The 27,192-nt window shown below is 48.2% G+C and overlaps 1 protein-coding gene across 7 annotated transcripts in view; it reads right to left on the reverse strand.

Moving 5' to 3' along the window:
• Positions 1–4,752: 4,752 nt before the first annotated feature.
• The window catches only part of PRKCB (protein kinase C beta), a 188,250-nt gene continuing 165,810 nt past the window's right edge, over positions 4,753–27,192 (reverse strand). For 3 of the 7 annotated variants that reach the window (XM_029576315.1, XM_029576317.1, XM_029576318.1), the window contains one exon: positions 15,759–19,570. In XM_029576315.1, coding sequence (XP_029432175.1) covers positions 19,412–19,570 — 159 coding nt within the window. In that variant the 3' untranslated portion in view covers positions 15,759–19,411. Of the gene's footprint in view, positions 5,619–15,758; positions 19,571–27,192 lie in introns of those variants that run through there. The other 4 variants (XR_003852575.1, XR_003852574.1, XR_003852573.1 and 1 more) reach the window with 4 other exon arrangements.

Genomic DNA, 27,192 nt, shown 5'->3' on the forward strand with positions numbered 1-27,192 from the left:
GGAGACGGTGCTGGGGAGAGGAGAAGGGGAGACGGTGCTGGGGAGAGGAGAAGGGGAGGGTACTGGGCTGGGAGAAGGGGACACGGTGCTGGGGAGGGTACTGGGCTGGGAGAAGGGGAGATGGTGCTGGGGAGAGGAGAAGGGGAGACTGTGCTGGGGAGAGGAGAAGGGGAGGGTACTGGGCTGGGAGAAGGGGAGACGGTGCTGGGGAGAGAAAAAGGGGAGGGTACTGGGCTGGGAGAAGGGGAGACGGTGCTGGGGAGAGGAGAAGGGGAGGGTACTGGGCTGGGAGAAGGGGAGACGGTGCTGAGGAGAAGGGGAGGGTACTGGGCTGGGAGAAGAGACGGTGCTGGGGAGAGGAGAAGGGGAGGGTACTGGGCTGGGAGAAGGGGAGACGGTGCTGGGGAGAGGAGAAGGGGAGGGTACTGGGCTGGGGAGAAGGGGAGACGGTGCTGGGGAGAGGAGAAGGGGAGGGTACTGGCCTGGGAGAAGGGGAGACGGTGCTGGGGAGAGGAGAATGGGAGACGGTGCTGGGGAGAGGAGAAGGGACACGGTGCTGGGGAGAGGAGAATGGGAGACGGTGCTGGGGAGAGGAGAAGGGGAGGGTACTGGGCTGGGAGAAGGGGACACGGTGCTGGGGAGAGGAGAAGGGGAGACGGTGCTGGGGAGAGGAGAAGGGGAGACGGTGCTGGGGAGAGGAGAAGGGGAGGGTACTAGGCTGGGAGGAAGGGGAGACGGTGCTGGGGAGAGAAGAAGGGGAGGGTACTGGGCTGGGAGAAGGGGACACGGTGCTGGGGAGAGGAGAAGGGGAGGGTACTGGGCTGGGAGAAGGGGAGACGGTGCTGGGGAGAGGAGAAGGGGAGACTGTGCTGGGGAGAGGAGAAGGGGAGGGTACTGGGCTGGGAGAAGGGGACACGGTGCTGGGGAGAGGAGAAGGGGAGGGTACTGGGCTGGGGAGAAGGGGAGACGGTGCTGGGGAGAGGAGAAGGGGAGACGGTGCTGGGGAGAGGAGAAGGGGAGGGTACTGGGCTGGGAGAAGGGGAGACGGTGCTGGGGAGAGGAGAAGGGGAGGGTACTGGGCTGGGAGAAGAGGAGATGGTGCTGGGGAGAGGAGAAGGGGAGGGTACTGGGCTGGGAGAAGGGGAGACGGTGCTGGGGGAGAGGGAGAGAAGGGGAGACGTGTGTGGGGAGAGGAGAAGGGGAGGGTGCTGGGGAGAGGAGAAGGGAGACGGTGCTGGGAGAGAGCGAGAAGGGGACACGGTGCTGGGAGAGGGAGAAGGTGCTGGGGAGAGGGGAGGGTACTGGGGGAGAAGGGAAACGGTGCTGGGGAGAGGAGAAGGGGAGGGTACTGGGAGAGGAGAAGGGGAGACGGTGCTGGGGAGAGGAGAAGGGGTGTGAGCTGGCTTGGGGAGATAAGGGAAGTCAGTGCTAGTGCTGGATTGGATAGAGAAGAAGGAGAGAGCATGGTACTGGGCTGAGGAGAAGGGAAGGGGAGATGATGCAGGTCTGGGGAGAAGGGAAGGCAACACGGTGTTCACGCAGAGCTGGGGATGGTGCTGGGTCTGAGGAGATAGAAAGTGTGTGTGTGTGTGTGTGTGAGAGAGAGAGAGCCTGTGTATGTGATAGAGCAGGTGTATTTGTGTGTTTGAGAGAGAGAATTAATATGTATGTGGGTTAGGGAGTTTCTGTATATGAGAGAGAGAGAGAGGATAAATTGTGCCCCCTCCCTCTCCCCCACTAATCCATGACAATCTCCGGGTAACTGGAAATCAATAGTTCCAGGGTATGGAGGGCAAGCAATAATTTTTACCAGAACATAAGAAATGGCCACACCGGGTCAGACCAAGGGTCCATCAAGCCCAGCATCCTGTTTCCAACAGTGGCCAATCCAGGCCATAAGAACCTGGCAATTACCCAAAAACTAAGAAGATCCCATGCTACTGATGCAATTAATTAGTCACTAACCAACCTCTTTCCCTTATTAGTCAATTCACCAACTTGAACGTACAAGGGAATCCTTGTCTGGTGGTTATATTTGTACGGAGGTTTCTAACAAGGGTAACGGATTTGCAGTTATCCTTTTCTTCTCCTCCGTCTATTATTCTTTTATTATTTTCAAAGATATTTCAAAAGATATTCACTTTTTTATTTTGTTTTTTCTTATTTCTCTTAAAATCCCTTCTCTCCTGCTGCTTTTCCGACCCATTACAATTTATATTTTATACTTATCAAGGTCGCCGCCTTTATTGGTGTTCATGGGTACAGAGCTGCTTGTCCGACACGGGCCATGTTTCGGCACTGTGTGCCTGCTTCAGGGACTACTGGGAGAATCTGCTGTGTCCTATGTGGGGTTCACAGCATTCATATTACCTTTAACATGTAAAAATATTAACTTATACATTATGCTAAAAAACGTTACTATAAGGTATGTTCATTCTTAAATCTATTCCCACCTTTTCATTAGAAAACCTACTCTTCAGAACTTCATCTATCAAACGTGCGACGCTTTCTGGGCGTCTGGTCTGGTCTACTCTAATCTTTTTATACCTGCCTAGGATGTGCACCTCCCAATCTCTGTCAGATCGAGGCTGTCTCAAGTGTATCTAATTGAGATTAATTATCTTCCCTCTATTGGCTTGTATTTACATTTCAAACAACCTAGTGTGTTTTGTATTAAACGATTAAATCCCTTACATTGTATATTACGTAATTTCTATACCCAACTCTGTTAACTTGTCTTAGTTTTTTTAATTTTGTGTGTGTGATTGTGTGTCTGAAGGTGTGTGATTGTGTGTGTGTCTGAAGGTGTGTGTGTGTGTGTGTGTGTGTCTGAAGGTGTGTGCATGTATTTCAGTGTATGTGTGTGTGAATGTGTGTCTGAAGGTGTGTGTGTATTTCAGTGTATGTGTGTGTGAATGTGTCTGAAGGTGTGTGATTGTGTGTGTGTCTGAAGTTGTGTGTGTGTGTATTTCAGTGTATGTGTGTGTGAATGTGTCTGAAGGTGTGTGATTGTGTGTGTGTCTGAAGGTGTGTGTGTGTGTATTTCAGTGTATGTGTGTGTGAATGTGTCTGAAGGTGTGTGATTGTGTGTGTGTCTGAAGGTGTGTGTGTGTGTATTTCAGTGTATGTGTGTGTGAATGTGTCTGAAGGTGTGTGATTGTGTGTGTGTCTGAAGGTGTGTGTGTGTGTATTTCAGTGTATGTGTGTGTGAATGTGTCTGAAGGTGTGTGATTGTGTGTGTGTCTGAAGGTGTGTGTGTGTGTATTTCAGTGTATGTGTGTGTGAATGTGTCTGAAGGTGTGTGATTGTGTGTGTGTCTGAAGGTGTGTGTGTGTGTATTTCAGTGTATGTGTGTGTGAATGTGTCTGAAGGTGTGTGATTGTGTGTGTGTGTGTGTTTGTGAATCTAATCAGAGGTATAAAAGGTAACAATCTACATGTGGGGAAGGGAGGAGAGACTGCAAAAGCTTCCTGAAACAAGCACATGAAATGAATGAAGTAAGAGTGCGGGCTGCTGCCTGGGAGCCAGGACTGGGGGGAGTTGGCAGCCTGCGGCTCTGCCTCACCTGCTGCCGGTGCTTTCTACTCCTTGCAGCAGCCTCAGGCTGGGCCCAGATTGAAAGCACCGAGGCCACAAAAGTATTTCTGCCTTTCTTTTTCACTGAGATACTTCTAGCAGCAGAAAGCAGAACGCGTGATTCATGAAGAAACACTTTAAAAGCTGCGAAATCCCACGCTGCCGTCAGCCAATGCGCTGCACGGCCCGGCCTGGCAGCAGAAGGGTGCGGTGCAGCTTCAGCTCTCCGAGTGGGCCCGGATCCCGCATCAGGCTCCCCAGCAGCTGGGAACATTGTGGGTCTGCTTCGGCTGCCGCTGTTACCTGCAGCCTGAGCGCTTGCACCTTACCTGCGCTGACTGCCACGGATGCACCAGTGCACCTGGTACACGTTGCACATACGAAAAATGTTCAACTAGAGATTTGCACTTGCTTTATCTGCGGACGCTTTTCCCCTGAAACGCACTCTCCGTGTTGCCTCCCTGCACACACAGGAGGGGCAATCTTCAGCAGTCCTCCCTTTACCACCTATAAGGCTGCTTGCATGAACTTCTTATCACATTATCTGAGAATAGAGATGAGGGGGAGGAGCCATTGGCTGCAGCCCCACCCTCTGAGGGCACCGCCTCCTGTGACTTAACAAAAGCAGCTCTGGAGGAGGAGGTGGTGGAGCTTTTTTCTTGGCTGGTTTTTGGGCTCAGCGCTCCCTTCCAGTCCGCTGATTGGCTGGCTGGATTTTTCAAGCTGTTCCTGTGAAACTTGGGTGCTGCTTGGGGTGAGGGAATGGGAGGATCTGCCCCTTGCAGTGGTAAAATCCCTCTGGGAAGAAGGGAGTGGGGAGGAGCTGCTGGGCCTAGGGAGTGGGGGGTCGGTAGTGCAGGGAAATAGTGGCCCTGGACAGGACAGGGAGGAGAGTGAAGGGTCGGAGCAATACTGGTGAGGAGAGGTGGAGCAGACACCCCCATCATCCATCACAGGCAGGCTGAGATGAATCCTGCCTCAGGGAACCTTGGATGCACATTTTAGCACCATGAGCTTCATAGCGAGGCAAGCCAAGGGCAGGATGTGACCTCTGAAATGTACAGAGCCAGAAAGGAGAAGAGTTCTCACCGATTCACCGCTTGTAAATTACAGGCACCAGCACAGGATACATTTGTATTCAAGGAAATGTGATTATTAACAGTTTGCTATAATATGTTACATGAAAAAAATGACAAATGTTACAGAGTTCAAAACTGAAACCTTGGCCGGGTTCCTGTGATGTGGAAACATTGAAATCTTCTTACATTAGGGTGGAAGACGGTTGGCAGGAAGCAGTCTCCGTATCTACCTGAGTGCTTTGTTACATGGAGGTTGTCGTGTTGGTATTTACATGGCTGTATGTATGTGTCTGCCCAGCTCTGCATGTAGGCTCGCTTACAGTGTCTGCAGCCTGGATCCATGCACGTGTGTGTGTGTCGGTGGCGCATAGCCATGCATGTAGGTGCATGCAGCCTGTATCCATGCATGTATGTGGCTGCTCATATACAAAATCTGTGTCAGGCAAATTCCGCATCACCCAACACCGCTCTTCAGAAGCACTGAAATAACAAAGGATCATGCATAGTGCTTTAAAGAAACATTACCTTCACGTACAGAGTATGTGAACTCTGCCACAGAACTGGAGTGGTTGGACTTTAGATGTTACAAACAGACAAGTGAAACATCGTTCTACACTGGACTGCACATTGCAAGAAGTCCTTATTCACAGGCAATGGGAAGTGGATTTTAACTGCTCAGAAACACAGATCTATCTCTGAATCAGGCTTGGGGGCACTTTGCTCCACAGGCTCCAGCACCAGAATGTCAGGAAGGGAACAGCAATTCTGTTTGCTTCTAACAGATGAGTTCAGATGGATTTTGTAGCCCAGTTAAACATTAATAACAAATTCTGGGTTTGTATAGGAGAATCCAGCGAATTCATTCTGGTCCAGGTTCATTAGGAAGAGTTTATCCGTGGGAGTCAGCTCCACTGGCTGCCTGGTGAATTCCTTGTCAAAGTTGGATGTATCTCGTTTCTCTTTCTGTGAAATCCAAAAGCAAAGACAGAAAAGCATTTAGGGCACAACTTTTAACTCAGAAGATTTGGGCACATATCGCAATATTCAGTTAGCTGGCTACCTAATTAACCTGTAGATTCATCAAAATGTGAGGCGAGAGAGAGAGAGACTCTGACTATAAGGGCTTCATAGTAGTCAAGTGTTTATATGTCTATAGGAGGGTCATTTGACAGCTCGAGGTGAGGTGTTTATCATGCAGCGTGAGACTTATGAACAGCACCGTACACCTCGGTGAAGAGGAGACTTCATTTGGAGTGAGGAAAGTCTCACAGAGATGAGATTTTATACTATGTTATCTCGGCCTAGCTTGATGGTCCCCTGGCTATAGTGCTCTTACTGTACACAGCACTGTGCACTGGCAGCCTAAGTGACCTGCTCAAGCTTACATAAGGCAGGGCACTGGAGCCTGCACAGTGTTACATTGCAGCATTTTTACTTTGCTTTTAATCCGAGTGTCTGTGATTTCATTTTTTGTGCTACAGTGTAGCCCTACAAGAGTTTAAGCCGAACCTTTGCTATGATGAAAGACAGGCAATGCCTGGCTATGCTCAGAAAGCTGTAAGATTGGGGGTGATAATTGCAGAAATGCAGGTGAAGCTCCAAGGTGCTGACACCCAATAATCAAAAAGCAAGGCATAAGGGTAAAATTGATAGAAAAACATTTTAGTAAAATGTTTGGTTACAAATTTCCTAGCAAGGGACATAGGCTGAAAAAGCAGTAGATGGGGCAGTGCTGACCTCTCCTCGCCTTAAACCCAGGCTGCTGTGCGGCTGATGTCTGTCTCTGTCCCCTTCATCCATGCATCGCTTCAGCTTCCCCTCCCCCATCCACCACCCCATAGTGCGGTTGCCCTGATTTAAGCCCTCTAAGGATAGCCCTGAGATCGGGATATATGTCCCATACGGTATAAAACCATTTATTTTTTTAATTATGTTCTGATCAGCAAATGATCCAGGTCAGAAACTTTGGCATAACCAACCAGCCAATCGCGCTCTAAGTAGGAAATCTGCAAGATTTGTGACCCTGAGTTAGCATTTGATGCACAGAGTGCAGGCAGAGGTACCCAGCAGACACCCCAGGAAAGGATCCCCAGAGAGAGCATGAAAGAAGAAAAATACAGAGACAATATAAAAGAATAATGATTACATGAATATCAACAAAGAACCATACGTGGCACCTTGCCAAGCAGAAATGTCAGAGGGGGAGAGACTGTAGGACTGGGGTCCGAGGGGCCGTCCCTAAAGCCATTTATTTCCCGTGCAGTTATAGGAAATAGCTTTACTAGAAATGTTACTCTAAACAAACACATTCTGATTTATGCCAAATCTGCCCCTGCTGATGTTACTGGAGCTAGATTTACTTTCCATCTCATTCCTGCCACCTTCTTCTGCTCCTAAATTACAAGAGTGTGCGTGGATAGTCTGTTGCCATGGCAATCACTGTGATGTCAGACTCTCATCACTATGACATCACTGCAGGGTTTCCTCAGGTTTAAACCTAAATCTCTGAGCAGGAAGCAGCTTATCCCTGCCTTTTCCTCTCAGGGAGGAATAGCCTAGTGCTTAGAACAGGGTTCGAGTCCCGCTGTCACTCCTTGTGAGCTTGGGCAAGTCACTTTACCCTCCATTGCCTCAGGTATAAAACTTAGATTGTAAGCCCTCTGGGGATAGGGAAATACCTACAGTACCTGAATGTAAAACCGATGTGATATCTCAGATCAAATGTCAGTAAATAAAAAACAATTTCATATACAGACTCATTTTTCCACTTTAATTTTTCTTCTGAAGATATGCATGAATTATACTTTGAATACCATAATTCCTGAGGGATTATCATCTCCAAGGGCTGGCAAAAAATGTCTCAGACAGAGAAAGTCCCAGATCCAGTACCAGGAGAGCTACAACCTCCACTCTTACCTATTCCCATGCCTGGGGCTCTCATCAGGCAGTCATCATGCATAATCTCTCCCTGCATGCTCCTAGCCAACTCAGCAAGGAGTCTTTATGCATGGCTCAGTGTGCTGCGGCAGTCAAAAAAAAAAAAAAAAAAAAAGCAAACAACATTAGGAATTATTAGAAAGGGAATGGCAAATAAGACGGAGGTTGTCATAATGCCTCTGTATCGCTCCATGGTGAGACCGCACCTTGAGTAGTGCGTACAATTCTGGTCGCCGCATCTCAAAAAAAATATAATTGTGATGGAGAAGGTACAGAGAAGGGCAACCAAAATGATAAGGGGAATGGAACAGCTCCCCTATGAGGAAAGGCTGAAGAGGTTAGGACTTTTCAGCTTGGAGAAGAGACAGCTGAGGGGGGATATGATAGAGGTCTATAAAAATCATGAAAGGACTTGAATGTGTAAATGTGAAATGGTTATTTACTTTTTTCATATAATACAAGGGCTAGGGGGCATTCCATGAAGTTAGCAAGTAGCACATTTAAAACAAATCAGAGAAAATTATTTTTCACTCAACACACAATTAAGCTCTGAAATTCATTGCTGGAAGGATGTGGATAAGGCAGTTAGTGTAGTTGGAGTTAAAAAAAAGGTTTGGAAAAGTTTTTGGAGGAGAAGTCCATAAACTGTTATTATAGAGAATAGCCACTGCTTCTTACTAGCATTAGCAGCATGGGATCGATTTAATGTTGGGTACTTGCCAAGTACTTGGGACTTGGATTGGCCACTGTTGGAAACCAGGATACTGAGCTTGATGGACCCTTGGTCTGACCCAATATGCCATATCTTATGTTCTTATGGCCTCTCTTTTCAGTCCTTTGCAGCAGGGAGAACTCTTGTACTATTTGAAAAAAGTAATTGTTGCTGTATTATTCCCCTTCCATCATCTCCACTATACACGTGAAAGAAGTACTAGAGCAAGTATGCAAACCTGGGCCAGCTTCTTTCAGAATCCTCCACTACTACGCTTTGCCAGATTTTGCCCCAGCTCTAGTACCACTTTAGTTACCTGCACAGGTGAGTACAACCTAGTCTGAGCTGGGAGTCATTCTGCATGTTTTTGAAGGCAGCAGTAGCTAATGGCACTATACAAATCACCATTGATGCAGTGTGCACTCACAGCCACTATACAATTGTCATGCCTGTAGTGTGCAGGTACAATCACTAAACAGCTGCTATACAAATCACCATGCCTGCAGCATCCATTCACAGCAGCTATACAATCACCATGACTGCAGCATGCACTCACAGCCATTCAAAAAGCCACTATGCAATCAGCATAGATGGAGGATGCACTCTCAGCTAGTCAGCCACTATACAATCGCCATCCATGCAGTGTGCAGTCAAAACTTTTAATCACCATACATACAGCATACTCACAGCCACTCAAACAGCTGCTATACAATCACCATACATACGTGTTCGCTCAGCTACTTAGCCACTATACAATCACCATCCATGCAGCCAGAATCCCTATATAATCACCATGCATGCAATATATATATACAGCTACTTAAACAGCCACTATATAATCACCATGCATGAAGCATGCACTTACAGCTGCTCAATCACTATACAATCGCCATGCATGCAGTGTGCACTCACAGCTACTCAAACAGCCGCTCTACAATTGCCATGCATGGCACGTGCACTCACAGCTGCTGTACAATTGCCAGACATGTAGCATGCACTCACAGCCGCTATACAATCGCCATGCATGCAGTGTGCACTCACAGCTGCTCAAACAAATGTTATGTAATGGCCATGCATGTGTGTACACATAGTTACAGCCACTACACAATCACTATGCATACAGCGAGCACTCACAGCCGCTCAAAGAACCACTATACAATTGCCATGAAGGCAGAATGCATCGCCTTGCATGCAGCATGCCCTCAGCTGCCATACAAGTGCCATGCATGCAGCATGCATTCACAGTCACTCAAACACCTTCTATACAATCGCTATATAGGCAGCGTGCACTCACAGCCACTATACAATTGCCCTGAATGCAGCATGGATTAAAAGCCACTATACAATTACCATGCATGCAGCATGCACTCACTGCCATGATACAAGATCCATACTGCATGTATCATGCACTCACAGCCACTATACAGTCTCCATCCATGCAGCATGCACTCACAGCCGCTCTGCAATCACCGTGCAGCCAGCGTGTACTCACAGGTCCTCTGCAATCACCTTCCATGTAGTGTGTATTCACAGCTGCTGAAAAAGCCACTATGCAACCACCATGCATGCAGCATGCACTCACCGCCACTATAGAATCACCATTCATTCAGCTTGCACTCAACTGCTGAAACATCCACTATGCAATCACCATACATACAGTGTGCACTTAGCTAATCAGCCAATCACCAACCATGCAGCATGCAGTCAAACCTCTAAACAATCACCATGCATGCAGCATACTCCTAGCTGCTCAAACAGCCACTATGCAATCACCATACATGCAGCATGCATTCACAGCATCTACACAATCACTATGCATACAGCATGCACTCACAGTCGCTAAAACAGCTGTTACATGATCAACATGCATGCACCGTGCACTCACAGCTGCTCAAACAATTATATAATTGACATGCCTTAGTGTACTTAAAGCTTCTCAAACAGCGATTACACAATCACCAGGCATACAGCATGCACTCACAGCTGCTCAAAGAGCTGCAATAACATTGCCATACATGCAACATGCACTCACCATGCAGCCAGTGTGCACTCACAGCTGCTCTGCAATCACCACGCAGCCAGTGTGCACTCACAGCTGCTCTGCAATCACCACACAGGCGTGTGGACTCACAGCTGCTCTGCAATCACCACACAGGCGTGTGCACTCACAGAAGCTCTGCAATCACTAAGCATGCAGTGTGCACACAATGCCACTCAAACAGCTGCTCTGCAATCAATATGCATGCAGCATGCATTCAGAGCCTCTCAAATAGCTGCTCTTCAATCACCATGGATGCAACATGAACTCACAGCCGCTCTACAATCACCATGCATGCAGTGTGCACTCACAGCTGCTCTGCAATCAATATGCATGCAGCGTGCATTCAGAGCCTTTCAAACAGCTGCTCTGCAATAACCATGGATGCAATGTGAACTCACAGCGGCTCTGCAATCACCATGCATGCGGTGTGCACTTACAGCCACTCTGAAATCACCATGCATGCAGCTTGCACTCAGAGCTCCTCAAACAGATGCCCTGCAATCACCATGCATGCTGCATGCATTCACAGCCACTCTATTAATATGCATGCAGTGTGCACTCACAGCCACTATGGAACCACCATGTATGCTGTGTGCACATACAGCTGCTACACAATCACCATGCAAGCAGTGAGACCTCACAGCTGCTCAAAGAACCACTATACAATTGCCATGCATGCAGCATGCCCTCACAGCAACTCAAGTGCTCTGCAATTATCATACTTGCAGCATACATTTACAGCTGCTCAGCCACTATATGATCACCGTGCATGCAGCATGCACTCACAGCTGCTCAAAGAGCTTCTACACAATTTCCATGCATGCAGCATGCACTCACAGCCACTATAACAGCTGCTCTACAATCACTATGCATGCAGCATACATTCACAGCTGCTCAGCCACTACACGATCACCATGCATGCAGCATGCACTCACAGCTGCTCAAAGAGCTGCTGCTATATGATCGCCATGCATGCAGTGGGTACACACAGCCACTGAAACATCTGCTATACAATCGCCATGCTTGCAGTATGCACTCACAGCTGCTACATGACCATGCATGCAGCGTGCACTCACAGTCATTCAAACAGCCATTACACAATTGCCATGCATGCAGCCTGCACTCATAGCTGCTCAAACATGTTGCCAACCAGACCAGGACAGAATTCTGGAACTTGTCAAACGTGAACAAAAAATCTGTTTCTTTTTTGAAGTGTCAAAAAGAAGCAGAATATATTTGGTCCACATTTGCCAATGTGGGACTTCCCCTGGGAGCTGAAAAATTGTTTTCTGATGTTAAAGCTCCATTTTCAGGGGCAGGGCCTGCAAGTTCTAAGATGTGTGAATGTCACCGATGATCTCTGGCGTGTGCTAATCTTCTCCTTCATTTTTAAAGTTGTTTTACTAAGGGACACAGGCGTTTGAGACATTCTGGGGCCCTTTCCTGGTGCAGACAGCAAGGCAGCTGAGGAGGAAAGGACTTACCTGCCTCATCCAGTTCTGCCCATTTCAGGGGCGGAGCCATTAGGTGGCTCTTGTAGGGTCAGGGCAATGGATAAGTTTTATTTGTTATTTCTGTGTTATGTATGGAGCGTGGTGATCACATGAGCATGACGAGCAGAAAATAAGAAATCTGGAATAAATGAGTCCACATTCTGTGTTAAACATATAAATGAAAATACATTAGAGAAGGAGTTTGTACACAATGTCCTTTAGATTTTCATCATGAAAAAAACAATTATATAAACATTCCAAAAGTAATTAAGAATAAAAAAAAGAAAAGAACAAGGCTTGAGTGCAAAAGTCTTCACACCCCTTGGCTCAGTACTTGGTGAAGGCCCCTTCTGCAGCAAGAACAGCCCTGAGTCATTTAGGGGACGTTGTCTGCCCACTTTGCCCAGCGGGATGGCGCGGTTTACGCCTGTTCTTCTTGGCAGGTTGGCTGGGGAGCGTTTGTGGACTGCAGTCAGATTTTCTATTGGATCCATTGTTGCTTCTCCTTTGTGCTTAGCATCATGGTCCTGCTGAGAGGTGAATCTATGGCAGACTGGAACAGGTTTTCCTGCAGGCTCTGCCTCTCCTTTGCACATCCCCACCACACAAGGCTGCCACGCCGTGCTTTGCTCTAGGAATGGTGTAAGCGGGGTGCTGTGCTGGGCTGATCATGGCCGTGTCTTCATGCTGCCAGTGCTCCATGGGATATTTAAACACACCCAATCTGCTAATCTGAATAACGTTATCCCGGGTTATTCAGCGCCTTCTGTTTGGTACGGTTTGACTTCTGCTTGACATTCACTTCATACAAGGGAAACAGCTTGAGCCTTCATCCAGGAGTATTTGAATTAGCTCAGCCGCTGGGAGGGGACCCAGGCGGGCTTTATTTATCTTATTATGGGCCTCATTAGGGCAATGTTTTGCACTGGAGCTAATTTGGGTTTGCTATGACAGAGGGTGGGAAGAGCTCTGCAATCAAGATTTTTTGGGGGTGTTTTATTCATTACTTTTGGAATACTTTTCTAATTATTTTCACTATGAACGAGCAGAGTATGTTTTGTAGAACAGTAAATAAACTCCTCCTTTAATGCATTTTGACCTTTTTTTTTTTTACAGCACAGGGTGTGAACAATTTTGCAAGGCACTGGATCTGCCCGTCTCGCTAAGACTTGCTGAAGCCAGCAAGCAGGAACACGTTCTGCAAGAGAAGAAGTGGTCTTGGGCATCTAGACAAGTCATTAGGATTTCTCTCAGTAACCGTGATCTCCAAGCCCTGAGTGGGGGGAATGGCCCCGCCCATGCCAGTGCTGGGCCTCTACCAGTTCACAATCCATTCTCCTGCTCTGCTGAATAAATCAGCTGCACTGGGAGAATAGATGCTTTGGCGGCAGATCATGTTTTAATCCTTGTTTCATATTCTTTATTTATACAACATATAAAATGAATGGGGCAGAAGTTTGCTTTTCTTCTAATGCTTCCAGTTCCTGCCTTCGGTGGGTGGCCCAGAGGGTGGGAGCTCAGTCATTCAGTCTTCCTCTCACCCGAGAGGATGGACCTGGGACCCATGGCCTTGCTCTCTACGGATGGCACTTGTCTCTGCCATGGAGCTGAGCTGTGCCAAGCTGGCCCTGCCAGACGGGATCTCAGATGCACTGCCACAGGCAGAAGATGTTTTGGGTGGTACAAACTGAATAGGGTTGTAAGCTAGGACAGGTTTATTGGACGCATGCACTCACCCTGCTCTTGGCTTTATGCCTGGTTCTTCTCTTTTCCTGCCGGCATCACTGCAGGCACTCGTGGTTTATGACTATGTCCCTCTGCCACTGCTAGATGTTTAGCTATTCAGAGCTTGCATGTATCCGACAGCCCTGTCCAGGGATATCAAATAGGAGGCAGCTTTCTTCTCTGCTCCAACAATCAGGCAATTCCTAAATACTGTTTCCATTCAGAGCAGAGAGGCTGCCCTATTAGTCCTCTCGGAGATGGAGAAATAAAGCTGTAGGGGAGAGCTTTGTACTGGGCTAATTAATATCTGAGTCCTATACCATTCTTCACCATTTCCACAGTCTCTTAGATTTCGATTATATTCTTTTAATACAAAGTTATACATGGTTTTGTATTTGTTCAGTTTCTATGTTATATTGTAAAGCGCAATGCTGAATTATTGTTTTAATGTAAACCGAGGTGATGTTACTTACGTACCCCAGTATATAAAAATCTGCAAATAAATAAATAAATAAATATATTTGCTAGGAACTTTCCAGACCTCACTTCAGTGCAGAATGAGGTGAGGATGAGGAAATCACAGGTGGGGAGTTGTATTTGAAGCTTAGCATTGCACAGTAAATTGGGGTATTAATTCCAGGAAGATTGCATCCTGGGTAAGAGACTTCCTGCGTTGTTTCCCATGTCCCACACCCATTACAATAAAGCAAGCCATGCAAGCAGGCGGGGAATACATATGGCCACAGTTTATTGATAACTCCATTTTCCGAGCGCAATACAAAATAATCACGTCATATACATAAGGGTACATCAGAACAAGCCCCACACCAGGCCATTCTTGGGGAGATCTGCCCCCTACCAACAGCCCAACCCGCTTCCAGCGCAGGACCCCACCGGCAGAGCTCCGCCTTCCCACTCCCTCCCTCCCACCACCCAGCAGGGATAAGCCCCGCCTGCATGCAAACCCAGGGTTTATAACCCCACCCCCATCTTCAAAATACTTAATCACCTCCCCATCCTGTGTCATCAAAAAGTCAAACTGGGCTTGGGTTACCCGCCCCCCTGTGACAACTCAACAGCTGGGTGGGAGGGAAAAGGAAACCAGTGAAGTCAGCCCAGGCTTAACATGAGGAGGGATGGGAGGGGTGGATGTGTCACTAAAATACTTCAGGGATGCCCAGGAGGAAGCTTGCATGTGCACATTAAGCAATCCAAGTGCAGTAACGTGCCTGGTAGGAGGGCTTCATAGAATCCTGCAAGCCCCCCCTTCAGCAGCCATGGAAAAGGTCAGGCAAAGTCGGATTTTGAAAAAAAAAGCACCAAAGCACCAAAAAGGATTCTGATGAAAAGGATGGGAATAAACTTTCTGCAGGCCAGCTCACGGCATTAATGACCCTATAATCAGGACACTACCCAAGTACAAAAGGCATTCATAATTACAATGATCAGACACAGCAGAATGTAATAGGGACACTGCTTTCCTCACTCACTACCAGACAGAGTCCTGCTGCAACGATAAATTCGGTCTTTAAAAAGAAAGCCCCTCCCCAAAGCTACCTTTGTGATTCAACCTGTGATTTCCTTGTCTATTCAGGCATCATCCTTATCTCATTCTGCACCCATCGGAGGAAGGAAGCAGAGATCTCGAAAGCTCATCACACATGAGGTAAATTAGTCATACTAATTTGTCACCTAGAAATTCTGCCTAGAGCGGTGCAGAAACTGCGTAAGTAATAAATAAACGTGGTTGTTGGCCTTCAGGTCAAGATTCGGCTCATTTATCTGGCTTTCAGGGCATAGCTGGACAAACGGTGGAATTTAAAAATTTGAGCTTGCTGAATGCCTCTGATTTTGTGGGTGAGTAGGTAGGAGGATAACCTGGAGGAAGTAGCCGGATAAACGTATCCAGCAAACTGCCCAATCTGCAGGTATTTTTAGCAGCACGGGTCCGGTATAAGTTACCCACTCCCCGCCGGGCTGATTCTCCTTAGGGAGAAGGAGCTGCAGCTTACAGTTCACTGCAGACCAAAACCTGATGCAAACAGATCCAGAGGGCCAGCAGCTGAGAGTGCAAGGCTACTGTCAGCCAAAGGCGGAAACTGTTTACTAGCCACATTCTTTGTAGCCTTCCTCAATCTCAAGGCATAAATTGGATGGTTCAGGAACCCTCATCATCATCCAATGAATGATACTAGTTAAGACAAAAGTGTTTACAGTTTTATTCATGGTTCACAATACTGTTTAATCAACTCATTCCGCATTAACTGTGCAAAACATTTGACACTCACTTAAAGGATAAGTAAAAGTAAATTTTAAGTTTTGGCATTTTAGAAAAAAAAATGGTGATATGCACTGATGAAAAACACAAGTTGGGGATTGCGGTTTACTAGAGTGACCAGGTATTTTGAGGCATTCAGAGATGTCCCCTCTGCCTGGACCATGCTGAGATGAAACCATCTCTCGCCTCTCTGCCCCTGGACCCCTCAGAGATCTCTCTCGCCTCTCTGCACCTGGATCCCTCAGAGATCTCTCTCACCTCTCTGCCCCTGGACCCCTCAGAGAGCTCTCGCCTCTCTGCACCTTGATCCCTCAGAGATCTCTCTCGCCTCTCTGCACCTGGACCCCTCAGAGATCTCTCTCACCTCTCTGCCCCTGGACCCCTCAGAGAGCTCTCGCCTCTCTGCCCCTGGACCCCTCAGAGATCTCTCTCGCCTCTCTGCCCCTGGACCCCTCAGAGATCTCTCTCGCCTCTCTGCCCCTGGACCCCTCAGAGATCTCTCTCGCCTCTCTGCCCCTGGACCCCTCAGACAGCTCTCACCTCTCTGCACCTGGACCCCTCAGACAGCTCTCACCTCTCTGCACCTGGACCCCTCAGAGATCTCTCTCGCCTCTCTGCCCGTGGACCCCTCAGAGATCTCTCTCGCCTCTCTGCCCCTGGACCCCTCAGAGATCTCTCTCACCTCTCTGCACCTTGATCCCTCAGAGATCTCTCTCGCCTCTCTGCACCTGGACCCCTCAGACAGCTCTCACCTCTCTGCACCTGGACCCCTCAGAGATCTCTCTCCCCTCTGCCTGGATACTGCTGAGATGTACCCATCTCATTCCCCTTTTCCTGGACACTGTGTACCCATCTCTCTTTCTCCTTTGCCTGGACCTTGCTAAGATATACCTGTGTTTTTCCTCTCTCCAGTTGGCCACAGAGTGAACGTATGTTTCTTAAATGTTGCAGCGCAGGTCTCCATGGCAGGAATTCAGTCACTATTATAAAAGATCTATCTGCAGCTGCAACTGAAGGGCTGGAGGATATTTCTCATTCAAATGCACCTGGCTCCCAGATCAATGCGACACCTCACAGGTGTAGCACGAGGAAATAATCCTCAGCGCAAGGGACATTCACATGCCAGGTGCTTCTACGCATAATAAAGGGTCAAAGTAAACCCCCAATGTTTTGCTGGTGGTAAAAGGTGAGCACAGAGGCCCCTGGCTGGTGAGTCCGTGCCAGCTCGCTTGCAGATTGTCTGCTATACTGGTCTCTAATCCATCCTGCTGCTCACACAGAACAGATCTGAACTTTCCCCAAGTCACAGGAAAGGAAAGAACTGTGTGTGGGTAGTTACAGGTGAACTTCCAGAGCCTGCAGTCTGAACCAGTCCTGTCCTTCCAATACGAGACGGTGCATAAAGCGTCCACAGGTCACGGAGCAGCCCTGCTCTGGAAGTCTCCTGGAGCTGCTGACCCCTGCCCTTCACAAGCAAGAGTCAAGGCTTCAAGACTGAGAAAGGGATTCCGCCCTCATTTTCCAGTTGAACTTAGTATTGATCACAGTCCTCACTCACAGAGCCTTTGCTTCTGTGACAGGAATATGTTTCCTGCAGGAAGCTGAAGAAAGTCCTTGAAAAATGAACAAACTCTGACCCCAGGACACATTCCCAGTGTGGAAGGTCATCAGACCTCAGTACCTTCTCCTCTTTCCTGTATCCCCCTCTCTTTTTCAAATAAAGAAATCTAACATTTACTCTTTCAATTCTTTGCATTCAGGGATTTTAGAAGAATTTATTTACTTTTAAACACTTTTTTGCTTTAAAGATAGTAAAAAGAAACAGAACAAGAGCATTAGCAGTAGTCTGCACCTTGAATGTAAAGTGTCCCTGCTGAGCTATTTAACCTGGGAGTAAGGGTGCCACTCCCTGTGTACAGCACAATTCCCATGAAATAATGGCATTGCTGTGATTATTACTGTGACTACACGGGAATGTCACGTGCAGTGACACATCAGTCATATTACTGCAGTGACTGTGTCAGGGCCGCGTGTTACAGTAATACTGCTGTGACTGGGTCAGGCAGGCTGGAGTGTTGTTGGAATACTGCAGGACTGTGTCAGGGCTGAGTGTTAAGTAAAAGTGCAGTGACTATATCAGAGTAGAGCATTGCTGGAATGATGCAGCGACTGTCAGGCAGGCCCACTTCAGTGACTTAGGACTGAGCATTACAATAATACTGCAGTGACTATGTCAGGGCAGAGCATTGCTGGAATAGTGCAAGGGCTGTGTCAGGGCAAGTACTGCTGGAATGGTTCACAGACTGCAACAGGGCAGAGCATTGCTGGAATGGTTCAGTGACTGTGTCAGGGCTGAGTGTTACAATAATACTGCAGTGACTGTGTCAGGGCGAGCATTGCTGGAATGGTTCAGTGACTGTGTCAGGGCCGTGTGTTACAGTAACAGTGCAGTGACTGTGCCAGGGCTAAGCATTGCTGGAATGGTTCAGTGACTGTGTCAGGGCTGAGTGTTACAATAATACTGCAGTGACTGTGCCAGGGCCAAGCATTGCTGGAATGGTTCAGTGACTGTGTCAGGACTGAGTGTTACAGTAACAGTGCAGTGACTGTGCCAGGGCTAAGCATTGCTGGAATGGTTCAGTGACTGTGTCAGGACAGAGTGTTACAGTAACAGTGCAGTGACTGTGCCAGGGCTAAGCATTGCTGGAATGGTTCAGTAACTGTATCAGGGCCGAGTGTTACAGTAACAGTGCAGTGACTGTGTCAGGGCCGAGTGTTACAGTAACAGTGCAGTGACTGTGCCAGGGTGAGCATTGCTGCAATGGTTCAGTAACTGTATCAGGGCCGAGTGTTACAGTAACAGTGCAGTGACTGTGTCAGGGCCGAGTGTTACAGTAACAGTGCAGTGACTGTGTCAGGGCCGAGTGTTACAGTAACAGTGCAGTGACTGTATCAGGGCCGAGTGTTACAGTAACAGTGCAGTGACTGTGTCAGGGCCAAGTGTTACAGTACGTGCACTGACTGTGTCAGGGCCAAGTGTTACACTAACAGTGCAGTGACTGTGCCAGGGCCAAGCATTGCTGGAATGGTTCAGTGACTGTGTCAGGGCCGAGTGTTACAGTAACGGTTCAGTGACTGTGTCAGGGCCGAGTGTTACAGTAACAGTGCAGTGACTGTGCCAGGGCTAAGCATTGCTGGAATGGTTCAGTGACTGTGTCAGGGCCCAGTGTTACAATAACAGTGCAGTGACTGTGTCAGGGCCCAGTGTTACAGTAACAGTGCAGTGACTGTGCCAGGGCCAAGCATTGCTGGAATGGTTCAGTGACTGTGTCAGGGCCGAGTGTTACAGTAATAGTGCAGTGACTGTGTCAGGGCCGAGTGTTACACTGCACTGCAGCGACTCTCAGGATTTGGAGTCCTTTACGAGCCGTCACTGCCCTTTCCCCCTCCCACACCAGGGTCACTCTAGTATCAGCCCGAATCCCCCTCTGTACGCAGACACAGACCTCTCAGTGCAGGTTTACGTCGTCACCGCTACACCTGCCATCGGACGAGGACTCCCACAACTACTTAGCTCTTGACTTCAGTTTTTAAAAACTCAGAGTTAAGAAAGGAAAATCCCTCGAATTCTGATTGGTCAATGTTGTTGATGACTTCCTGGTCAGGAGGCGTTAGCACAGGAGGATGGCGCGTGAAAAACCGGTCGAAGTTCTCAGCATTTCGGCCACACTATGAGAAGGAAAACAAAAACCGCATGGTGGGTGGAGAACACAACAAAAATGAGAGGAGAGGGAAAGGTGCAGACAGAAAGAGGAGGGAAGCGACAGTGATAGGGAGAAAGGGCTAAGGGGTGGGGGGTAGGTACAGAGGTGGAAAAGATTATAGGGGGAGAGAGGGAAGGGAAAGATGAATGGGGAGGAAGGGAAGTTGATAGGGAGAAGAGAGTGAACAATGAAAGGGGAGTAGTGAAGGGACAGATGAAGAGGAGAGGCAAGATGGATGAAGATGAGGAAGAGCGGTAGAGGAGGAAGGGAGGAACAAGGAGGAGAGGAGAGGAGAGGCAGGAGGGAGGAGAGCAAGCATGTCTAGTTCAAATTTAGCATCTGAAATTGTTTGAAAGAAAAAAGCGCAGTCATGAGGTGCAGCTCGGTGCAGGGTGGCATGGTCAGCACTGCTGCAGCCAGGCATGCGATGATAGGACAAGCATGTGACCTGCTTCCTCCCACCCATCATCTGGCAGCCCCAATCTTCTCCTGTGTGCCAGCCCCATGACCTCATCCAAGCCAATCTCGAGGATGTGCAGCTCTAGTCCCCTGAGGACTTTCAAGGTAACCACAAGATGCAAATATCTCCCACCAGGATTTATTGTGGACATCCTGAAAACCAGGCCAGATTTTGCCCATCCCTAAGCTGCACGGACTGCTCCCATCCTGGTTCAGTTATGCAGTGAAATAGTAGCTGAGTGCTGACTCCCTAAGATTAGGGCTTCCAGTTTACAGTCAGGCTTATCTGTGGGGATACCAACTGACCCCAACTTATCCCCTCCCCCCTAATCTCCTCAAAGTGATCTCCCCACTTTGCTCTGTCAGCTCCACACTCAGCCCCTGAAAGACAAGGGGGAAACGGATTATGGAGCAGAGCAGCTCTTTTTACTCTGTTTGTCCCAGCCTCATCCCTTCCGCTCCTGTTCTCCTCCTGGGAGCGGAGGAGATGCTAAATCAGGAAGCAAAAGGCTGCTGAATGAGATTCAGCAAAGTTGGAAGGCAGCAGCAGATTTTCAGCCAGCCCCCTAGATTTCTGCCGCTCTTGCAATAGACCTTCTATACCTCTCAATAAATCCAGCCCTAGGTGTTTGTGTGTGTGTGAGTAGGAGGGGGGTGTGTATGCGTGCGTGGAGGAGGAGGTGTGGGTGTGTGTGTGTGCGTGCGGAGGAGTAGGAGGGGTGTGTGTGTGTGAGTAGGAGGGGTGTGTGTATGCGTGCGTGAGTAGGAGGGATGTGTGTGTGCGCGCACGTGGAGGAGTAGGAGGTGTGTGTGTGTGTGTGTGTGCGCGCGCGTGGAGGAATAGGAGGGGGGTGTGTGTGCGCGCGTGGAGGAGTAGGAGGGGTGTGTGTGCGTGGAGGAGTAGGAGGGGTGTGTGTGTGCGTGCGTGGAGGAGTAGGAGGGGTGTGCGTGGAGGAGTAGGAGGGGTGGGTGTGTGTGTGTGTGCGTGCGTGGAGGAGTAGGAGGGGTGTGCATGGAGGAGTAGGAGGGGTGTGCGTGGAGGAGTAGGAGGGGTGTGTGTGTGTGCGTGCGGGGAGGAGTAGGAGGGGTGTGCGTGGAGGAGTAGGAGGGGTGTGTGTGTGTGCGCGCGCGTGGAGGAGTAGGAGGGGTGTGCATGGAGGAGTAGGAGGGGTGTGTGTGCGCGCGCGTGGAGGAGTAGGAGGGGTGTGTGTGGAGGAGTAGGAGGGGTGTGCTTGGAGTAGGAGGGGTGTGTGTGTGTGTGTGTGCGCGCGCGTGGAGGAGTAGGAGGGGTGTGTGTGTGTGTGTGTGTGTGCGCGCGCGCGTGGAGGAGTAGGAGGGGTGTGTGTGGAGGAGTAGGAGGGGTGTGTGTGCGCGTGCGTGGAGGAGTAGGAGGGGTGTCCGTGGAGAAGTAGGAGGGGTGTGAGTTTGGGTGGGGATGTGTGGTTGTAGTATATGGGAGCATAGGAGTGTGTGGGAAGCTGATTCAGTTAATTTTATCTATCAACCACCTCTCAGGACCAGAGGATCTCAAACTGGTGGCAGTGGGGGCAGCAGGCGGGGATTCTGCCAGGGAGATCTGGAAGTGCAGTATCATTCCCGCCCTTCAGGTATTAAGGACTTGGACATCGTCAGTGAAGTCCTCATTGGTCCAAAGGGAGATCCACCCTGGGCCAGCAGAGGGGAAGTAATGACTCTCTGGGCCCTGACATTCCCTGGATCCTCGGTTTCTCTCCGCTGTACATTCCCCTTTGATTAAAGATGAATGTGGCTTTATTTCCTGACCACCTCCAGCCTCGGCAGATCCCCTACCACCTCCTTGCAAAGATTCAATACAATGTACAAGCTCAGACAAAAAATAAATCAAACATCATCATCATCACAAGCAAATAAGTAAATACACAGCAATCATCATAAAGCAATAAAACCTCAGACCAGGCCTGGCAAGCTAAGGCCTTGCATTATTTTCTGACTCTCCAAAGCTGAAAGGTAAAGCGCTCCAGAAGCCGAGTGCACAGGAAGAAAGAGGCTCTTATGGTATCCACAAATGTTAATTTACAAGGAACTTCTAAGTGTAAGCGCCTTGCAGGACAGAATGACTTTAGTAGAGAGGAAAGGTAATAGAGCCAGACTGAAAAAGCAAAAAACAAATGTGTTTAACACAAATAAAAGAGGGAGTCTGTGCAAGGCCTTTAGGGCTGGTGCTATATGGACCAAGCTTGCTGCAGTATTTTAAATGAAATGAAGCGAGGAGAAGTGGAGTGCGGGGAGTCCCAGGTACAGAGGATCAGGGCATGACAGAGTAATCACCTCTGTCCTTATCCAGAAATGCCACAAATTCCAAACTCTCTGGCACTGAAAACTAAGGGGTCTGTGTGTTGGGCTTTGGGAGGGGGCATCTCTGTGTCAAATGCTGGAAGTGTGGGGGAGGGGCTTTTGCAACGGAGCAGAGGTCAGCATTTGGCAGCCTCAGTGTTTCCCATAGCAAGGAATGGGGATATTTTTTGCAGGATCATTCCCTGAACATACTAAGTGGCGCTATGGCAATAACGTGATAAACGCCATTTGTCGCACGTTATCACCATATTGTGGCAATGATGCACAACATGGCAGGTTATTTTATAAGATTTCCTCCCCTACGTATATGAGATGCTTTGCATGCATTTGCATGAATACAATTAACTAATACATGCAAAGCAGCTAATTACTAGTTACTCTAACGCAAACAGAATAATGCAGCTGGTGCAAAGAGAAGAGCTGCATTCTTTATTGCATTTGGAGGACGTAGCGCTATTATTATTAATATTTCTTTGCTTTATATTCTGCCTCTCAGGCACTTCAAAGCAGGATTGCATTCAGGTACTGTGGGTACTTCCCGTCCCCAGAGGGCTCTCCCTCTAACGCTGTACCTGAGGTTAGCAGGAGCGGCAGTGGGATTGAACCCCACTACTCTAATGATGAAGCCTCTTAAAGGGCCCATCAGTCCAAAAATAAACTAACCCCTCCCCATCCGCAAAGAAATACCCCCCAGGAATCTTGCGTGATCCCTCGTCACCCACCCCCAGCTATCCTTTGAGATGGCAAGCGTGGTGATGCCCTGCTCCCCTCCCCTAACCCCACATTAGATGCAAAATTACCCACCCCCTTACCAAAGACAACCCCCAGCCCCATCCCTGGGGTGGTGAATCCGGGGCCTGGTCGATGCCCTGACTGCCACTGCCTCTACCACATGGAAAAGGGCATTGAGCAGACCCAGAGCTAGGGGGTGCTGTTCTGTGACCCCATGAGGGGGTGTTTGGCGTCAACCCAGACTCCCAGGGCTTTTTTTTGTTTTAGAAGGGGAAGGGTGCGCACCAGCCCCCAGAATTATGGATTTTGTTGGGGAGTGGGGTCGTCACCACATGAGTTTTTGTGCTGCTTCAGAAGACCCCTGGGGGAGATTTAGAAACTTCCAGGTGGGTCGCCAGGCCCTGGGTGACGGGAGCTGCCATCGTGTGCCATTTGCTCTTCTGCCATGAAATATTTGATCACGGATTTTTTTCCATGAAGAACGCAGAGGTTTGATGTTCCTATTTTATGGATTTAGATCCGCTCTTCACACTTAGAAGCTAATTACATTCAGGTACTTTCCGCTTCCTGCCATTTATGAGAATTCTTATTTTTGTTTCTTTTGCATTCTGGCTGTTTTTCCACTTTTGTTGACTTTAATGTGTGTCACCTGTACAATTATTTTCTTTTTTTGCACTTTTCTTTGATACGACATTTGATTGCTGTAACAAGATCTTGTGTTAGGATATTGAAAATTAATGTAAAAAGATATCACCACAAAATCATTGCAATATTTTGCCCCTCCCACAATAAAATTTGAAGATCTTGTCTCTCTTGTTTGGGAGTTATTGTACCTATGGCTGGCCATTGATCCTTCTAGAATTCTTGGCATTCCCAAAGTGGAAATGCAAATTTAAAACTATGAGCAAATGGCATTGCACAAGAAACAGTATATTCTGTAATCGGCTCTGTTTACTTCCTGAAGGAAACACAATCTCGTTCCCTTCGGTTTCTGCTATTTTGATTTTTGTATGCATGCATGAAATAAACAAATCCTGCCAGCTCTTCTAAGATCTCTAAGCTACTTAATAAATGTTATGTTTTGAAACTGAAAGTCTGTTTCATCACTGGCTATCTCTGGGGAGGAAACCAGGTGGGGTAAGTTTCAAGGTTTTTAACATTTTGGTAGCAGAGGATGGTTTGAGCGCGGCCGGTCCAGTCGGAACCGTGGCTACGGTTGGAACTGGTCGGAACAGTGGGAACTGCCAGAATTTGTCAGGACCACGGGTACAACAAATCAAGACCTAACGGAGCCAAGGGCACAATTAGGCACCACGTGAGGTTCATGAGACCACGTGAGTATATTTTTCATTCATATATGTGAGTAGTTTTATTTACATTTCTTGTAGCTTAAAGTTGGCAATTTGGTTTTTTTTTAAGGCATTCTAAGTTTAAATTCATTATATCACAAGGTACAGGATCCCCCAAGTCCCCTAGCATTAGTGTGTGAATTATTTCCACAAGAAGTTATTCATTAAGCATAAAAAGACAGGAAAGTCTAACACAACATTTGCATTATTTTAACATGTTTATGATTACACGGGAACGTAAGATAGGCACCGGATTAGATTCCCCTCCCCCTTATGAGAGCAAAGAATCAGGATTTAACCCCTGTTTGGGCTATAGTGCAGGGAACCTTACATTTACAGCCTTGGACTGGCTGCTTTTATAGTTTGTAATAAGATTTGTATGTTGCTCATAGTAGCTAGTTTCGTTTGAAGACTGTAGTTTCTCAGCCCTTGTCTCTTACAACTATTGTTATTGGCCAATTGTCCAGCATACTTAATGAAAACTTATTAAGAAGTGATACTAGTTCGTTTGCCTGTATAGAGTTAAATTTGATATTATGTAATGAAATACTATAAATACTGTTTATTTCGGGAAAGAACCAGGATGAGATGAAACATGCAGTTAGTTTCTGAGTGCCTTTCTCTTTAAACAAAGCAGATGTTTGAAATTGTTTATACAGAGATCTGATAGAGATGAGATTCCTTTTTACTTTCCTGCTTTAATAAATTACAAATCATGTGGTTAGAACAGAATAGGATGTCTTTCTTTAGGTAAAATATTCACAGTAGTTGCTTTAGTAAATGAAAAAGTCTTCCAAGGTGATTAGACTTAAAAAGAAAGCGTTTCTACTATTTGCTTTATTTTGGATATTATCTATTGGCATCCCTGCTTCCTGCTCTGCACTACAGAATTGTGAGACCTGATTGTGCAAAACGTGCTCAGGCCCTGGCTTTGTGCATGCAGAGATGCTTTACAATTATTCTAGCACCACCACCGTCCCTGTCCTTTGCACAGACCTTGCCTACCATTATTCTAGCACCACCACCGTCCCTGTCCTTTGCACAGACCTTGCCTACCATTATTCTAGCACCACCACCGTCCCTGTCCTTTGCACAGACCTTGCCTACCATTATTCTAGCACCACCACCGTCCCTGTCCTTGCACAGACCTTGCCTACCATTATTCTAGCACCACCACCGTCCCTGTCCTTGCACAGACCTTGCCTACCATTATTCTAGCACCACCACCGTCCCTGTCCTTTGCACAGACCTTGCCTACCATTATTCTAGCACCACCACCGTCCCTGTCCTTTACACAGACCTTGCCTACCATTATTCTAGCACCACCACCGTCCCTGCCCTTTGCACAGACCTTGCCTACCATTATTCTAGCACCACCACCGTCCCTGTCCTTTGCACAGACCTTGCCTACCATTATTCTAGCACCACCACCGTCCCTGTCCTTTGCACAGACCTTGCCTACCATTATTCTAGCACCACCACCGTCCCTGTCCCTTTGCACAGACCTTGCCTACCATTATTCTAGCACCACCACCGTCACTGTCCCTTTGCACAGACCTTGCCTACCATTATTCTAGCACCACCACCGTCCCTGTCCTTTACACAGACCTTGCCTACCATTATTCTAGCACCACCATTGTCACTGTCCTTTGCACAGACCTTGCCTACCATTATTCTAGCACCACCACCGTCACTGTCCTTTGCACAGACCTTGCCTACCATTATTCTAGCACCACCACCGTCCCTGCCCTTTGCACAGACCTTGCCTACCATTATTCTAGCACCACCACCGTCCCTGTCCTTTGCACAGACCTTGCCTACCATTATTCTAGCACCACCACCGTCCCTGCCCTTTGCACAGACCTTGCCTACCATTATTCTAGCACCACCACCGTCCCTGCCCTTTGCACAGACCTTGCCTACCATTATTCTAGCACCACCACCGTCCCTGCCCTTTGCACAGACCTTGCCTACCATTATTCTAGCACCACCACCGTCCCTGCCCTTTGCACAGACCTTGCCTACCATTATTCTAGCACCACCACCGTCCCTGTCCTTTGCACAGACCTTGCCTACCATTATTCTAGCACCACCACCGTCCCTGTCCTTTGCACAGACCTTGCCTACCATTATTCTAGCACCACCACCGTCCCTGCCCTTTGCACAGACCTTGCCTACCATTATTCTAGTACCACCACCGTCCCTGCCCTTTGCACAGACCTTGCCTACCATTATTTTAGCACCACCACCGTCCCTGTCCTTTGCACAGACCTTGCCTACCATTATTCTAGCACCACCACCGTCCCTGCCCTTTGCACAGACCTTGCCTACCATTATTTTAGCACCACCACCGTCCCTGTCCTTTGCACAGACCTTGCCTACCATTATTCTAGCACCACCACCGTCCCTGCCCTTTGCAGACCTTGCCTACCATTATTCTAGCACCACCACCGTCACTGCCCTTTGCACAGACCTTGCCTACCATTATTCTAGCACCACCACCGTCACTGCCCTTTGCACAGACCTTGCCTACCATTATTCTAGCACCACCACCGTCCCTGTCCTTTGCACAGACCTTGCCTACCATTATTCTAGCACCACCACCGTCCCTGTCCTTTGCACAGACCTTGCCTACCATTATTCTAGCACCACCACCGTCCCTGTCCTTTGCACAGACCTTGCCTACCATTATTCTAGCACCACCACCGTCCCT

This window comes from Rhinatrema bivittatum, chromosome 14, assembly GCF_901001135.1.
Source record: "Rhinatrema bivittatum chromosome 14, aRhiBiv1.1, whole genome shotgun sequence".
Classification (NCBI taxonomy): domain Eukaryota; kingdom Metazoa; phylum Chordata; class Amphibia; order Gymnophiona; family Rhinatrematidae; genus Rhinatrema; species Rhinatrema bivittatum.